The sequence below is a fragment of the Schistocerca nitens genome, chromosome 8 (assembly GCF_023898315.1).
Source record: "Schistocerca nitens isolate TAMUIC-IGC-003100 chromosome 8, iqSchNite1.1, whole genome shotgun sequence".
Classification (NCBI taxonomy): domain Eukaryota; kingdom Metazoa; phylum Arthropoda; class Insecta; order Orthoptera; family Acrididae; genus Schistocerca; species Schistocerca nitens.
Genome location: NC_064621.1, coordinates 379,887,915 through 379,906,686, shown reverse-complemented (window position 1 = coordinate 379,906,686; position 18,772 = coordinate 379,887,915). Strand labels below are relative to the sequence as shown.

The following is an 18,772-nucleotide window of genomic DNA, read 5'->3' as shown; positions in this document are numbered from 1 at the left end:
GTTCATATCTTCCTGCACCACTCTCTTCGACCTCCTCCAACCCTGCTCCCCGCCCACTCTCCAGCCATCTCCTCCCATCTCTCTGCATTTCCACCTCCTCCTCCCCCTCTAATTCCATGTCCACCTCCTCCTCTATTTGTCATTGTCCTCCTCCCCCCCCCCCCACTCTCTCTTTCTCCTTCACCCGGTCACTCTCCAGCACTCTCTGTCTGTCTCCAGCCCATTACCTTCTTGTGTCCATCTCTTCCTTTCTTCTCTCTCTCTGCCCATCTTCTCCTCTTCTGTTTCTCTGTATGTTTCTTCCTTCCCCTTTGATATTCATCTCCTCCTCACTGCCCACCTCTCCCCCCCCCCCACCCTGCTTGTCCATTTCCTTCTCTTTCGTTTCTCTGTTCATCTCCTCCTCTCCCCTCTCTTTCAGGTTTCCCCATCCCTTATCTCTGTCCATTCCTCCTCCCACTCTCTTGGTCAGTCTCCTCCTCCCCTCTCTCTTTCCACCTCCTCCTTCTCCTATTTATGCCTCTGTCCTCCTTCCCCCTCGCTACCTATCTCATCCTCCTCCCTTCCCTCTACACCCAATGAGTTTTTGTTTCTGTGTTACAAGTAATATGTGTACAAAATTTGTTTTAAATCGTTTCTGTGGCATAGGATGAGTTTTTTATCTGCGGTTACGCCAGCGTATGGACATGTCACACGTATTTAACATGCTTCACACATATTTATATACATATTTCATCTGTATGACTAGCCCTGCTGTTTCATTTTCTCGTAGCTCAATGTTTATGACGTTGTATCTCTTGATTTATGTGCTGTAGAATGATACAGTTTTGCAGATACATTCAGTGTTATACGTGGCTACTGTCTGCGAAACGTGTTCTGAACAAGTTGGAAGTAAAGAAGCAATAAATTAAAAAGTCATACATGTTACGTCAGTTTTTCATACATCTCACTATAAGACGCCATATCTCTTGAACTATGTGTTCTAGAATGACGTGTTTTTGTAGGTTCATTCAATGGAAGATGTGGGTACTCTCCGCGAAATGTGTTGCGAATATCTCCAGAACTAAGTGTCGTATAATGGTATAATTTTTCTAGTACATTCAGTGATATATGTAATTTGTGTAATATGTGTCACGCATACATGTTGTCGTAAAGAAGTAACAAATTAAAACGTTATGTTTCAAATAGCAGTTTTACTGAATGAACTGCGAAAATGTAGTAAGCGATAAACTTTTATCCTTTCATCATTTTGCGGTTGTCATTAGCGAGGAAAAGTTTCGTAAAGGCTTGATATTATGTGTAAAGTTTGTTTCAAGCCTTAAAGTGCTCTCATTGTCAAATACAGGATGACTAAAGTATGGGTATCGTAGCGTCGTGAACATTTCCACCTACGCCCCTTTGATAGGTGGGACGTTCTTACCTCAACAGCGATTATTTCCAGACAGTAAGTGATAACTGTACCAAGTTTGGCTGAAATAGGTCTAATGGCTTACGAGATGTGAAACATACATACATATTCATAATTTGTGTGGATTAAGAGGAGGACAATTTGCCTATTAATCGTCGTATCTTGTTGAAAATTAGTAGCACGCAGTCAATGCTGTCAAGAAGCTATTGTTCCAAATTTCGTCAGCAAATTCAAAATTTCGTGTGCATCATTATAAAAAAACTTAGCTGTCTCCACAATGTAGTTTTAAGGGTGGATACAATGAAATATGGCTGCGCGGGATTAGCCGAGCGGTCTAAGGCGCTGCAGTCATGGACTGTGCGGCTGGTCCCGGCCTGAGGTTCGAGTCCTCCCTCGGGCATATGTGTGTGTGTGCGTTTGTCCTTAGGATAATTTAGGTTAAGTAGTGCGTAAGCTTAGGGACTGATGACCTTAGCAGTTAAGTCCCATAAGATTTCATACACATTTCAACATTTTGAACAATGAGATATGACACGTCAGTGCCAAGTGCTACCCTTGACACGCTGAGCACAGACCCGCAGATGTAATTAATCCTAAAACACAGGTTATGCAATTATTTCATGTCCCACTGTATGTTTATGCCGATCACGTATTTTGAAGCAAAATTACCTTCCTGGTAAATCCATGTAGAACATCCAACTGCTTGTAGAACTTTTTCCCTGACGGAGACATGCGGAACATGAAGTCATTCAGCAGCCATGGGCTAACTACTCTTCGGATTGTAAGTTCAGCAATGCTGCAACAAACATCGAAACTGACGTAACACATCTATGGACTAGCGATCACTTTATGTAGCTGTAGTTGCTATAATTGCTAATAGTTACACAAATTTTGTTTAAAGATAGGATTAACCTTATTCAAAACAGTTCTTTTCACTAAAGCTGTTGTCGTTAGTGGGAACACTATTCAATTTGCTGCATTATGGTATAGTGCGGGAAGTCTAGAAAATTGTTCTAATTTTCATCATATTTTGTATTTTATCTCTAGCAAATATAGGAGACAAGACTGAAAAGGCGTTGTGCAACCTAACACATAATGTGAACTGTTTGAAGATGTGCAGTACGCGGTACAAAAAGTACACTTCTAAAACCAGCTACATTTAAAGTTCATAGTTGTAAAAATATATTGATCTATATAACTTTCATACTGAAAGGCGTTTCATGAAACAGTATGTTGTATGACTGTATCTAAGTCTATGAAACACAGTAACACATGTTTGTTAGAATAAAATAAACATACCAAGAGCATGCACATGGAAGAAAAAGGGATTCAGCGTTGAAATCTCATCAAGGAAACACGTTCTTCTAACATGTTTCGTATTTACGAATAATGCACAGGTCTTTACATGATTCGAAAATTTGAGCATCGTATAGCTCTATAAAACAAAACAAAAACAATACTAGAGGAAGATAAAAGGATGACTACAGTATGCACATTCAACTGCATATAGGTTGGCGTAGTTAGGCAGAGATGAAGAAGCTTGCACAGGATAGATTAGCGTACAGAGTTGTATCAAACCAGTCTTCTGCCCGCAGACCACAACAACAAAAGGCTGCAATTATGCACACCTATGCCATCCACTCACTATTGATAATTAAAAATACGTGCTGGAATAAAATTGGAATTTGGAAATAGTATGCAAACGTTGATGTAAGTTCTTATGCTTCCAAGCGTGGAATGTGTGTGTCGTGGTGTATCAGCAGTCAGTGCTGAACGAGAGATCGCTACGAGTCGACCACTTCAAGCTATACCACTGTCTACGTCAATGAGTTTCAGTGACAGTGGGTGACTGGCATAGGTGAAAGTAACTGCAGCCTTTTGTTGTTGTGTTCTGCAGGCCGAATACTGGTTTGATACAACTCTGCGCGCTAGTCTATCCCGGCCAAGCTTCTTCATCTCTGCCTAACTACGCCAACCTATAAGCACTTAAGTGTGCTTACTGTAGTCACGCTTTAATCTTCCTCTACTATTTTTCTACAGTATCAAACTGACAGATCCTTAATGCCTCAGGATATGACCTAACATGCTACTGTATCTCTTGTTTCAGTCAAGTAGTGCCATAAATAGTTCAGCCAGATTCTATGTTAGTTATCCGATTTACCCATCTAACCTTCAGCATTCTTCCATAGCAATACAGTTCAAAGACTGTTCACATTTCTCTTATTTACTAGACTACACTCCGGACAAGTACCTTCAGGTAAAACGTTATAACACTTAAGGTAATCTTAGATGCTCTAATATCTGAGCTTTCGCATTGTTTACAGTTGCATAGCTGTGTTACGTATGTTGGTGCGGATACTGGTTTGCATTTACATGGTATTTTGTCTGGTAATGTAAGCACAGCCACTATGTTACCATAGGCGGTCTGATGATTGCATAATGGAAAGCCGAAATCGATTTGTTTCTGGAATAAGTCAGCGATATATTTATACCTAGCGAACATGAATAAATCCTACGAACTGCGTGGACTGATTACTGACTGTAAATGGAAGAAAAGAGATCTTATGAACATGTGGCCGATAACGCATCGTTGTCAAAGTAGTTGGCGGTGACTACTGAAAGTTTCTCTGACCACTCGTCGTGTGTTCCTTGTGTGTTACAGGCTGCGTTATTGTCGCAACGTACTGTAAGCAGCAGAATGATACAGTATTCATGTCGGTAACAAGCCGAGGCGGTGTTTGTGTACTGTATAACAGATGGAAATGGTTGAGAGGCAGCACTGCTACACCAAAACAAATACCTTCACGGACACCAGTCGCATAACACAACACTTCAAACCCTTTTTGGACGTTTGTGTGATCATGTATCCTTTCAGACAGACGAACGTGCAGGGACGCGAAGGACTGTGCGTACACCAGATATGGAGCACCGAGTTCTATAGGATACTGAGACGAACCCTAGTACAAACTCCAGCTAAGTGGCCCGCCAACACGATGTCAGCCAAAGCTTGATTATGTGTATCCCGAATGACAGCCGCTACAATCCCTATCACCTGCAACGAGTGCAAGGATTACCAGAAACGGATTTTTCTCTACGGGAAGGATTCTGTCCATGGTTTTTGCACCACACGATTTGTTGTCGTTGTAAGCATACCGTCCATTTCGGGACACATGTTCGTAGGGCCATTTTTGCGTCGGAGAGCTTGTCATTTCCACAACTGCTTCTGTTTTCTCGAATAGCCCCTTTAATCTTTCAGCACGCAATATCTCTGTTCCTCATATTCATGCATGTTTCTACAGCTTCGCATATTTTCTCTAATCATACTTGTGTTATCATTTCACATATCCTGTCGGGCTTGTGTTTAACACGTCCGTATTGCATTTCATTTGCTATTTATGTTTTCTCGTTTCCTCAAATAAATTCAGTATCTTATATGTTATCCAACTACTTGGAATAGGAACTGTTCAGCTTTTCTTTTCTCCAATAGCTTCTTTAATCTTTCAACACGCAGCATCTATCTTCTCAGTAATCATACATGTTTGTACATCATCTTGCATTTCCTGTCCATCTCATGTTTTCGACTTCTATATTGGATTTGATCTGCTTCATTTGCTACTCGTATTCTCTCCTTTTTTCAGTTAAACTCAGTGTCGCCTAAGCTGTCCAAGTATTTCTATTAGAAAGTGTTTTTCGCCTGTTGGATTCTTTACTGAATTCATCATTTCACCTCGGACAGCTTCGTCTTCTATTGCGTCTTTCCATGTTGGTCAATCGTGTCCAATTTCGCTCTGAAACGTTCACCGACCACTACTTCTTTCAATTTACCCATAAGTAATCTCCACAATTTATTGTGTTTCCATCTGCAGTTAAATAACAAGCAATTATGTTCGGAATCCATATGTTCCCAAGGAAATAATTTGCGGTTGAAAGACTATTTTCTAAATTTCTGTATTGTCATTATATAACTCATCGGAAAAGTTCTGGTGTCTCCACGTCTCTACCTCTTTTTACTGCTCTTAAACCAGACATTCTGAATGATTAAATTGTGATCCGAGCAGAATTCTACTAGGCGGCTTCCCGTTTCATTCTTTTCCCCAAGTGCATGTTCTCTTATTAAATTTCTTTCTTCCTACTATCTAATTCCAATACCCCATCACAATTAAATATTCGTCTCACTAACGAAAAGACTAATTTATTATGTCTAATCTTACAATTCTTTTTAAATTTTCACATCGTCTGCTAAGATAGTTGGTATATGAACGGGTACTGCTGTGAGTGGTCTATATCGTCTGACAAGGCGTTGAGTATGCTTTTCTTAGCACTCATCACTTTTCCTGTTTTCAGTTATTATTATATCTTCTCCTGGTTTATCCGAACTGATTTTCTGTTGAAAACACTATAATCACCAGAACAAATATCTAGTTCTTTTTGCCAGTACACTTTACAGATTCACACTATATCAAACTTCCAACTATCCGAATCTTTCTCAAACTACTTTTCTGCGGTTATAGCGATCCAAGTTTAGAATCGTGCACAGCCAGATCTATTTCTCTCACGACAGCATCCCACCGAGTAGTCCTCAAGTGATCCAGATTGATATCTATGTTCCTTCTGGAAGAGTTTACCGGTTAAGTTCCCATAATTATCATTAAACCATACAGTAGAGCTTTATGTCCTCGCGAAACACAATGGCTGTAGTTATCCTCTGCATTTAGCCGTTCACAGAAACAACAAAGTTAAGGGATGATGGTCAATGTCAAAATGCCAGATCAGGAAACGATTCCAGACTTGTGTCACTGCATGTAGAGAAAAGACTGCTGCCCTCCCCAGGAACTATATTCGAGTCTGGCATTTCCACAAATAGTATGTACAGTGTCTGTTTTATACGACATACTATACAATGTCCTTCATACATGCATGTATCGTATTCGCAAATGCGACTACATTTAATTCATTTCATACGGCTGTCGTCCACTGCATAGCATAGTAAATCGTATAACGCAGACACTGCAAACACAATTTTATACCTAGACAAGGCCGCGACGTAATAATGAAAGTCTCTCGCTGTGCTGGTAATTGGGTATATCCTGGAGGCGTCCTTGGTAACTTAAGTGGTTAAGGCGATCTCTATCGATAAGCGGGGTATCCGGGTTCGAGTCTCGGTCCGGCACAAATTTTCATTGTCACTGATCTATTGTGGAGCTGGAGTCTAACCGTATTCGCAACTGCGAATGCATTTAATTCATTTATTTCTACTCATATCCTTCCGTAGTGATAGCATTTACGGTACAACTACAGGTATGGTTGTGTCACAGAAGCAATGCTGCTGCAGCGAGGTCCATGGCTCGTGGACAGAACTGGAGCATTTAAAACATACATTGTGGAGCAGCAGAAATGAGATTAGTGAGACAATTATCATGAAAATTCGAGACCATGAAGTAGACAAAGTGAAAGGATTCTGAATCATTGGAAGGAAAAAAAGAAATGTGTCACAACTGAAGAAAGAGACGAAGGACAGGTAAAGAGTGCATTCCTGGCCAAGATAAATTTACTAGTATAAAAAATTAGCCTTGATTTGTGGAAGGAAGCACCGAGGATGTAGTCTGGAGTACAGCATTGTATGGTAGTGTGCCAAGGACTGCGAGGAAACCGGTAAAACAGAGAATCTAAGCGTTCAAGGTGCGGTGTTGTACAAGGATGTTTAAAACTGGATGGAAAAGAAACTAGGAGGTCCGCAGAATTAGCGAGGAAAGAAATATGCGGAAAACACTGACAAGAAGAGGGAACAAGGTAATAGAAGATGTGTTAAGAAATCAGGGAATAATTTCCGTGGTACTAGAGGGATCTGCAGGGGGGTAGAAACTGCAGAGATCGGAATGTAAACAACAAACAACTCCGGACGTTGGTGCAGGTGGAGGTGCAGGTGGTGCTCTGAAATGAAGAGTCTGATAAAGGAGAGGAAGTCGTGGTCGTGAATGAGCGCATCAAAGCGATCAGAAGACTGCCCCCTCATCCCCCCTCCCCAGTCCTCCCCCCCTTCTCTCCCACCCTGAAGCGAGTTTGAAAGACGTGGGTCAAAGAGGACGTGGCACAGTGCAAGCAAAGCTTCATTCCAGTTCCTGTAGCGCGAAATGCAGACTTTCATTTGGAGCACATGGCATGTATTCACAGTTCCGAATAGGGACAAGTACCGTCTATATTCTGGAATGATGACGATGTAAATTTGTGCCGGACTGGCATTCCAAAACCCGGATTTCCCGCTTACCGTGAGCGGTCAGCTCGCTATTTGGGTTCCCGAGCACGCGTCAGCGCCACACCCAAACTTCCAAATGTCGTCAACTATGTGTCTACGACCTACACTCGTACATTCATTATGTTCCTGTACAGGGGAAGCATTTTAATTGAAAGTCCCTTTACCCGGCGGATAAATACCATATTGCATGTCCTAAGGAACTTTGCATCTTGCTTCTGAACAACGAAGCCACTGCAATATCGTATTTCATTTTGAGCCTTGGCTGAACTTTTGAACGTTTGCCACCGTTGTGCTGTTCTCTCCTGAAGCTTACATTTCTTTTTATGTTTTACGATGTGACCAAATCAACGACGGTTCCGACTCTTTTCTATTCCAATGCCTATCCATACGTCCCAGAAAACATTCAAAATCATTCCATCGACTAACTCTAGCACCTGGCAAGCCTGAAATTTCGTCACTTGACTTTTTATCATGCCTAACTGCCGATATAGTCAGCATTAATGTTCATTAATTCCTCTCTGATTCTGTGTCTCGACCTGTAGACGATTGTATCGAACCACGCGGTGATTCTCAAAACACGGACTTTTGGCGGGTAATGTAATATTATTTGTTTGCAAATTCAATCTCTTTCGTCGTCTTTTTTTTGCACTGGCACTGATCATATCGTATATGAATTACAAATTATTTTTAAATTATAGAAAACAACGTTGTATATAACACTTGATTTAAGGTAACTTACTTGTACACCGCGGCTACATAATCCGACTCAGTATTGTGCTGTGCGTCTATTGAGGTCCCCATAGCAGTTTCTATTAAAAATGAAAGAAACGGCTGTAAACATCGTACTATAATGCATTTCATTCGATATTAAGAGATTTGTAAACTGAACACAAAATCGAGTGGCAATGGAAGGGTTTCGAGGACAGTACAGTCAAATATGAGTTACGGTAGACTAATTTAGAGTAACTGATACTGAGATCAACAGGGAAGCATTAGATGACGTTTAAGAGAAATGATGGACAGTGTCCACAACCATTGCTACGTACGTTATGTAGCAAAATTTTTGTAACATGACCACTTACACCCATACTGATTTTAATATTAACAGTCTACATTGTTTACCGACTTATAGCTTTTGAGTAAAATGTAAACCAGTCTCAGAACATAGTATATATGATGAACTCAATATTTAGAATTTTGATGCAGAAACCAGGTAGGTCAAATTTATTTACCCAGTTATAGAGAAATTGTGATACAGACTTAATTGGTTTTGCACCAAGACCAACAAATGTTAACACTGTTACGTAAGATATATGTAAATCACTGCACATTTTAACTACAAAATGTATTAGGACACCGTTATACTGTTGTGTTGAGTTGACACCACGGCTGACGCTTGAGAGAGTCGTGCTGTGACTACAAACTGTTTTCCTATAGTCTCTCCATAACGGTATACTTGCTCGAGTTGCTATGTAATCTTTTGTATAGAAGGAAAAGAAAAAACCACTCACCACGATTGAAATGTTCGAATGAAGAATGAGACGGAGATAGGTGTAATGTACGTGTGCACACAAACAAGTTATCACAAATTCACAAACACTGGATGATTTGTTCAAGAGAAAGAGCTTCACAAATTGAGCAACTCTATAACTCGTTGGTCCACCTCTGACCCCTATGCAATCAGTTATTCGGAAGGTATTCATTCACAGAGGTGTTGCATACCTCCTGGTGAATATCGTGCCAAATTTTACCCAACTGGCGCATTAGATCGTCAAAATTCGAACTGGCTGGAGGGCTCTAGCCGTAATACTTCTAACGTTCATTAGTTAAGACTTCCGGGCTGAGAGGCCGTGATCGATATGTAAAACCTCTTCTACCTGACGTTTCGTTGCCAACTGCAGGCAACATCTTCCTAGGTGAGTCAACGACTGACTGCCATGCCTTGGAGGTCACGTTTATGTAGAGCTATATAGGGCACCACCATTCGTCACGTGGGGCCGACTATAAGTCTATATCTGACTAAAGTCATTAGTCTCGATTGAAGGTAATCGATTGTCACATCGTTGGTGCAAAGTCGACGGCCATATCTTATCTAACTTCAAGCCTTCCTCTTTTCTATCAAAATTATTGTGGTGTTTCTCAATCTCTATAGCTTCTCTATACATGCGTGCATAATAATGCGATGTCCTGGCAAGCACTCTAATTCCGTGTAGCTGTGGGAAGGTTTATATTGCAACAACGAAAAGAAGTGTCAATGCTCGCTTAACCGAACACAAAAGGAACTTTCGGCTGGGGCATACCGACAAATCAGCTCTATTGGAACATGTTTTTAAAGACGGTGATCACGAAATAAAATTTAGTGAGACGAGCGTGCTAGCCAGAACCTCGCATTATTATGCACACATGTATACAGAAGCTATAGAGATTCAGAAACACCACAATAATTTTAATATAAAAGAGGAAGGCTTAAAGTTAGATAAGATTTGGTAATCGACTTTGCATCAACGATGTGACAATCGATTACCTTCAGTCGAGGACAATGACATTAGTCAGAGATAGACATACAGTTGGCCCTACGTGACGTATCATGGAGCTCTCTATGCGCTCTATATAAACGGGACCTCCACGGCATGGCAGCTAGTCGTTGACTCACCTCGGAAGATGTTGCCCGCAGTTGACATCGAAATGTCAGGTAGAATAAGTTTTACAGATCGACTACTGACTCTCAGTCCGGAAGCTTTAACTAATAAAGACGCCAGCCGCGAAAGCCTACACTCTATGATCAAACGTTCTCACTTTGTGAGAGATCAGGCGACATTGCTAGCCAAGGTATGGTTTGGGGAGCACGAAGACAAGCAGTAGAAACTCGGTGTGCGGGCGGGCATTATTTTGCTGAAATGTAAGCCCAGGATGACTTTCAAGGAAGGACAATAAAACGGGGCATAGATTGTGCTGTAAGGGTGCCGCCGATGACAACCAAAAGGGTCCTTCCATGAAATGCAGTGGTACCCCAAACCATCACTCTTGGTTGTCGGGCCGTATGGCGGGTGACCACAGGTTGGTAGACCACCACTTTCTGGGCGTGTCCACACACATTTTCAGCTTGTAATCTCATTAACTGTAGTCGCATTTTCTCCAGTGATGCGTGGCGCTTCGAACTGGGTTCCGATGACCAGCAAAGACATGTCTGGCGAGGCTGCGGACCTTTTTTTGTCGTCGGTGGCACAGCACAACGATACGTTGACAATATTCTACGCCCCGTTTCGTTGCTCACCATGGGAATCAATCCTGCGCTTACATTTCACCAAAATACCACCCCTCCCTCCCCCCCCCCCCCACACACACACACACGAGGAGAGACTTTAGTGCTTGTCTTAGGGCTTGCCAAACCCCATCTTGGCCAGCAAGGTCGCCGAATCTTTCGCTAACTGAGAACATCTGCAGCGTTATGGGCAGTGCTCCCTAATCAGCTCGCTATTTTGACGATCTAACACACTAGTTGAACATAATTTTGTACTATGTCCATCAGGAGGACATCGAACAACTGCTTGAATCATGGCCAATCGGAATAACTGCTTGCATAAAGGTCAGGCGTGGACCGATGCGTTATTGACTTGAATATATGGAGCTCTTTCTCTTCAACAAATTATCCAGTTTTTGTGAAAATGTAATCATTTATTTGTCTGTATATGTGCATCACATCTACCGATTTCGGTAGATGTTTTTATTCACGATTACAATACACCCCGCGAGGCATATCTTAATGGTCATCCTTGTTACGATTTATTACGGGTCACTTGAGATTCCATGAACACAAACGCTATCGAAAATTAAAGCATTTTTAAACCGCTGCTGGGATGATGAATTACCTACAAATTAAAGTTTCAACAACCGTACCAGTAGAATGTTAAACATACCTAAAATTAAGACATCTATTCATAGACTTTGTCTCAAAAGATTGTGTGCAAAATACCGTTTATTAAATTTATGCACCGCGCCACATATCGATTCCATGATACTGAGCTGGTACCAAAATCTCCCCAATAATAATTCCCTACTGTGAATATGTGTAAATGCAGCACTGCTAACACAAAGCAAACGAAAGGCGAAGTGAACGCCAAAAATGATTATTGGAAATAATATCAGGACAGAGTGTGTGATACAGTTCTCTAAAAAGCTAAAAGAACAAATAGTTCGGTATAAAGCATTCGTAGTAGATCGTGACCGATTTTCGAATATTAAGACTGGCTGTGGGCTGTTCGTTGATTTTCATGGAAACTGCTTGTCAGGATTTGTGGAATAAACTGATAATACATTGTTGTTTGTTTCATCTTGAGTGACATACAAAATAATTCTCACCACATATTATATCGAGGGCACAGCGTGTGATGTAGGGGTACATGTCAAAGGACTGGCCATCAGCTTTTGTCTTCAGTAGATTTACCAAAATCTCAGATTTTTCCGCAAATACTTCAACGAAGTTGTCCAGGATACTGAAGTGGAAGGCTGGCGTTATCATCTTGCGGTGAGAATGCCACTTCGTTCCTGGAAAGATAACATATGAGAGACCACTACACTGCTTGCTCAAGTAACTGAGATATCATGGCGGCATCTATTGTAGAAGCACAATCCTGAGTGGAGTCTCACCTGTGCTAGTCAGAAGGCCGTCTCCCAGCCAGGGGTGCAGAAAGCTGTAGCTGTCCGCTTTAGTTATCAGTTCACTGCTCGTCATTATCTTCTGAAATATCGAGAAGAAATAGTTGTGACAGTTTTCTGAGTTTAGGCTGCCATTGTAGCAATTTTGCTCACTGCTCTTTGTGGAGTAGCATTTAATATTAGATTGATACATACAGACGTAAACAAAATGTCGAAGGACTTTTTTCAACCTAAAACTTAAAATGTTAATTTGATGCAGGAATGATTTTCAATAAGGTGTTCAAAACTTATAAGGTTACAGTCCTACAGGCGATAATTTGTTACGGGATTGTTCCAAATCAGTCATACCATTACTAAACATGGTCGTTTACATGTGTGGTTGCTAACTACTTCGTGATTAATTTATTCATAACCATTCCTCATCTTTAGCCAGTTGTCTCAAATACAACTACCCACACAGACACCACTACAGCTGCAATACCGAACATCGAGAAAGTATGAACGGTGTTCAAGTCATAAGGGACACATCTCTACATAGTAACAAATTTTCAAGAAGGCCCGCACGATCGTAAAAACGAGTTACTGTTACAGTTTTTTTACGGTTTTGTACCTTATGTCGTGGATACCATTCATACTCGCTTGAATGTTTGGAGATGCGGTGGTATTTGTCTCCATATTTGTATTTACGTCCTATGCAAGTGTTTCGTAGATATCCACGACTCCTAAGCTCTAAAAGTCCTTCCAAATCCTTGAACTACATGTACGCTGCCTCGTTTTCCATATATGTTACCTTCTCCCACATTAGCCTCAATTAATTCCCATCCCTTCTCTCCACACATATACGAACCATCTTCAAGCAATCAACACTTTCCACAAAAACAACCCCAACAACCCTGTTGTGTCTCCTCTAATTTCAAATCATGGTGCGCTGTCTCGTCTTTGGCAAGACAGTTCCTCAACTCTGCACCTATACATACTCCACATCCTCCCCAAACGAAATTTAAACCGTCTTCCTCTCCCAGACAATGCTATCCGCACCGATATTCCCCCTCCCCTCCCACTACCAACAATAACTCGTCCTCAGCTGTCGCACCTAATTAGAGATTCACCCTTCCTCTTTCCTTCCACATCTTTCCCACTCTCTCCCGCCCTCCCCCATTCCCATGTCTCCTTACACTTTTTTCCGTCGTATTAAAATCCTACCCACAGAACGAATTACACTGCTTGACAACTGCTAAGGAACAGAAACATTGCTGTACAAGAATAATAACAAGCAATAGTGGTTGACATGAAAAACAAGATGTATGTAATAGAAGTGGAGTGGTATACCTTCTACGAAATGGTTTACACTTCACCACATGGGAAACCAGGATAACAGACATAAATAAATTTCAGGTTGAATGCACATCAAACTCCCAACATAACGGTCGATATCGCACTGATCAGTAAGGAGCATGCGCTCCTCGGCCAGTAATGCACATTTTGCGTCTGTTATTCATGCTGGGTACCAAATTGTTGAGGCAGTCCAAGAGGGATATTCTCTCCTCCTCTCTCAAGGCGGTACTGAGTTCTTGCGTGGTTCGGATAGGGGGTATCCGCTGAGAAACACGTCTGCCAAGAGCGTCCTAGGCTGATTCAATAGCGCTCAGGTCTGGGGAGTACGCAGGCTATACCACACGTTCAGAATCCGCACTTTCCTGTGTGTCAGACTTCTGTGCGGTCATGTGTGGTCGGGTACTGTCGTCCATAAACAGGAATTCTCCCCTAACGCACCCCTAAACAGACGAAATGATCCAGAATAAACTCCCTGCAATATCACTGTGCTGTAACAGTACCTCAAGGAAAGATATGCAACGGTCTTCGGGCATTGTGCAGTATGCCCGCCCACACTACAATGCCTAGTATCGACGAAGTTGTGAGCATCTTGTGGTACGTAACGTCTTCCCCTCACTCTCTACACTAACTGTTGGTAAAAATGATTTGCCACAGTGAAGCAGGATACGTCGGAGATCACTCGGACCACTGTTGCTGAAACAACCTATAGGCTCCCTACATCAGCGAACTCTCGATGAAGGCGTGTTTAAGTGCGATACATTTAACAGGCTACCGAGCATACAGTCCAGCCTGATTTAACCGCCGTGAAATGTTTCTGGCGGAGACATTTGTACCGTAGATACTGTACCGTAGATATTGCGTGGTCTGCAGTGATCTGCCAAGGAGTGAGAAGTTTGTTGCTTTTAGCCACCAGGGCTACGTATCGATCCTCTTGCAGTGTGGTGGTCCCTCTACTACCATCGGTCCACCTTCAACGACCTTTTTTAATCGCGATAAGACACTTTCAGACAAATCCATTACTGTGTCCACAGTAGTGATACTATGACCGCCATAGAGCCTCGATCTTAATCACTCAAATGACTTCTTACAGATATATTGCCATACCACACGGAATGTCGCACTAAACCGCTCCCCAACAACCTTTGACAGACACCATACTGTATGAACCGTCGGATGTATACAGAGCGTGCGTTCACAGGCTTCCCTCCTGTTAACACGTTCTGTTCTCTATATTTCCTTTTACTATCGTTCGTCGGGTATCCGCAGCAATTGTCGGTTATTCCATGGCAACTAGCAGTAGTTCCTTGTGCAAGTATCAGTTGTTCATTGTATTACTCCTTTGATCAGAGGAAATTTCTGGTTTGTAGCCGGTCGCTATTAAATGTACGATACTTCGAATGAGCACCTGCCAGTCATCCTCAGGTGAGCCATTGAAGACCAACGAAGGCTTGCACCTTTGTTCGACTCATCACCGCCGTCCTTTGTGTTCGGTGCACGAGCTAAGATATAGTGGTGTCGACCGATTACACTACCCAGCGGAGAGCTCGGTCGCTGGTGGCATTGTGGAACTTAGCTGTCCTCATTGTCGTCGCTCGCAGCGGCCATCGGCGTACTCTGATGTCTTTGATGAGAATAAAGTGGGAGGTGATGAGGTTCCATGCATTATCCAACTGGTAGCCCCCGTCAAGGTTCATCAGATTTTCAGCCATGCATTTCCTCAGATTTTTTAATAATGGGGTGCCAGAAAGATGTTGCTGTGCCTATATTACTATTTCCTTATTCTCCACTGAATATCCGGAGGAGATACAATGTTTACCAATAGCAGACTTATTTAGTTACAAAATGCGAAAACTGCGTTGACGTTCCATGCAGCATTCTTTTAGGGTGGCATTCTCCGGCCTGTGTAAGCTATACCATATTTGCAAGTTATTTTGTAGAATCTTGCTTTCGTAAAAACAAATTGTCCTTCACTGATCCCAGAAGATCTGCAGTCTTACATCGTGGTCGGGAAACGACGACTGTGGTTACACGTCGGAATGAGTGAGCTTACGACGATCTGAATACCCCACGGACAGATAACCTTAGTTCTTTACTTCCACATCGCATTGGATGTTCTTGTGAATGGAATTGAGGTGATGTAAAAACCATTAACTTATTTGTGTAAAAAGAAAGTTCTGGCACAACTTTTGAAACAAAAGCGATCGGTTCACAGAACACATCCTAAAACATTAAGGTATCGGCGATCTGGTAACGGTGGGATGTGTAGGAGATACGAATTGTAGAGGCAGGCGAACGTATGAAAACAGTAAGCATGTTCAAGTGGACTGAAGACGACACAGTGATATATATGGGTTATCATTGTTCTGTTTCTCTATGGAAGCCAGTGACCAAAGCCGCTCTATACCTAAGGAATGGGGCTCTTTGTCACGGTCACAGTCTGCTTTGTGCACGCCTCTGGAATTTGCATCGCTACTTACCTCGAGATGCTCTGGTTTGCTAATGTGGACTTCAGGAATGGGACCAAGCCAAGATCGATGTATAGGCCAGTATTTCCTGGTTATTTTGTCCACGTGAGCGACTGCATCTGTAACAGAACGACGTCTTGTTAGTCTTTGTGCAGTTACAGCATTATCTATTTCACCTTTAATGTCGATGTATATGCAGTGCCCAGTTTTGATACACAGATTACCTGCTTCTTAGGGAGATACGCTGACATACAAACTTTACACAGTCTCACTGAGGCACCGAAATAATATTTATTTTTCACAAAAGAAAAGGAAGAAAAACCTCATGATCTACATAAGCTTGTGTTATAGCCTACTTTCTAACTTAAATATGATGTAGGCATATGACGGCCATGTATTTTTTGTCTAAATCATTCTACAAACGGACCTGTTAAAAGGAGGAGATGGTGGATGCACGTTTTGCACACCTACTTACATTTGGGGAAATGGGAGGATGCATAGACCGGATAAATAACAACGATCAACGGCATTAGGGTGCTCAAGCTATGGAAACCATTGTAAAAGAGGAAATCACGGAAACCATTACGTAAATTATTTTAAATTGCGGGCAATCGCAGCCAAATTTCCACAATTTGAATGAAATGAGCCATACTGGCTGTAAAACACTTTTATTCAAAGTCACGATCGGTTTCGCGTCAACTACAGAAACAGCCGCAGGTGATTTTGTACAAAAAATAATAGAGAAAAAAAATCAGAGAAACCTCAACAGCGATCTGGAGAATAAAGGGATAGTGAAGAATAGTGTCATACAACAATGCTTGAAAAGTACTTACAGAGAACCTCTGTGAGTACATTTTATGTATTGCTGTGTCATCCAGATTATCAGGAGGAGCACGAATGAGACCAACGTTTTACGATCCGGAGAGCGCAGTCGTAAAAATTTGGATTTTGCAAAGCTATTGGAGAACCTTAACACTGCGTCATTCTTTGAGCTTAGAGCTAGAGTTAGCAGAAATGGGCGAAAAAAATAGAAAGAAGACAGACGATTCAAATGTAACCACAGTAGCAGCTTTGATTGCTGTGACAGTTGATGGAATCTTCACAAAAGGAAAATATATAGCAGGATTAGTTAGTATAAGCAACACAGGGACAGAATTATTCTTGTGAGAAGGGACTCTATGCCAAAACATATCAGAAGTCTGCAAATTTACAATGTATGAAGCTGATGATGTGGAAATAAAGACAGTGTATGAGGAAAGGCGGGAATTAAGGAGATATTAGAAGAGCGATGAAAATTTTTTAGTGTTAACTAACTGCAAAACTAGACTACTGAAAAGCAACAACGACTGAGTTACAAGAGAATGTACGTACCTCGAGAGCAATAAATATACTTCCATAATTCGGCAACACCTCCCTTGGGCGTGGGTGTGTCTGTTTGTCCTTAGGATAATTTAGGTTAAGTAGTGTGTAAGCTTAGGGACTGATGACCTTAGCAGTTAAGTCCCATAAGATTAAAAAAAAAAAAATCGGCAACAGGTCCATTTAGGTCTAGGCAATCACTAGCTTCCAAACCAAAGAGACAAGTAGATACACTTCCAAACCAAAGAGACAAGTAGATACACTGGAAAAAGAGCGATAGATAAGGAAGTCGTCCGCCGGACTGCTTCATGATCAGATAAAGGTTTAAAAATCAAGCACTATGAATCTTAAGGCAAAATTCAAATGGATCAAAAAACGTAATAAACGATCAAGTGTAATTATGTAAGGTTTTTCTTAAGATTAAAATTTGTATGGATCATAAGCCCCAGAAACCTCTAAAACTAGAGCAGACCTTTTATCTCCTTTCAACATCTGTACATTCAGATCTTGAAATCCTCAACTGATGTAGAGTATGTTAACTTTTCATAGTTAAAAATTACTTTGCATGTATATGGAAAATAAAAGGTCAAAAGCTGTCTTATTCAGTGACAAATAATACAATTTCACTTCCAAAAAAGTACTAAGCTGACCGATTCTCAAAATCGGTGAAGTGGGACACATGTGACCCACGAACCTAACTATCTCGATGTTTTCTTGTGAACCTAGGATTTTCTGAGTTAAAATTTTAATTTTAAAATGATTTCATCGGGATGACAGCTATCGAAAAAAGTATAGCAAATCAGTACCATAACTTGATTATTCTCATGACAGTGAAAAACATGAAATACTGCACGCAAGTCTTCAACGTAACATCTGAAGATGGCTTTCACATAGCAAAGACCAATGTTTTCTACTTTATATGAAGTTTCCTGCGGCATATATGTCCCATTTCATTCAATTTATGTAGTACCCTGCAGAATTGCTAAGAAGTGTAGCAATGATTCAAAAAAGTGTCTGTGATCTAGACGAAAGCGCAATTAGTTGTTTCAGACATTCTTGGGATGGAGAAGAAGGGATCTGAGCTGATTTTTGTGAAACAGCCGCACTGTGCCACCTATAAACACACGCTGCCTAATTTTATCGCTCACAGCCTTCTGTATATCCATCCTGTGGTCCGTAGTACGTTTCTCCAACATTAGAAAGCACATCACTGCGTGATATCATTAGACAGATATGAGATGTAGGCGTCCTATCGCGGTACTCGGGATTTGGAGTTTTGTTAAATTCTGTATATGC

At 41.5% G+C, this 18,772-nt stretch overlaps 1 protein-coding gene across 1 annotated transcript in view; it reads right to left on the bottom strand.

Moving 5' to 3' along the window:
- Positions 1-18,772, bottom strand: part of LOC126199580 (uncharacterized) — a 366,050-nt gene that overhangs the window by 280,235 nt on the left and 67,043 nt on the right. The window contains exons 2-4 of the mRNA XM_049936504.1: positions 16,130-16,236; positions 12,309-12,399; positions 12,021-12,206 (exon numbers count right to left, since the gene is read on the bottom strand). Of these exons, the coding sequence (XP_049792461.1) occupies positions 12,021-12,206; positions 12,309-12,399; positions 16,130-16,236 (384 nt within the window). The remainder of the gene's footprint in view (positions 1-12,020; positions 12,207-12,308; positions 12,400-16,129; positions 16,237-18,772) is intronic.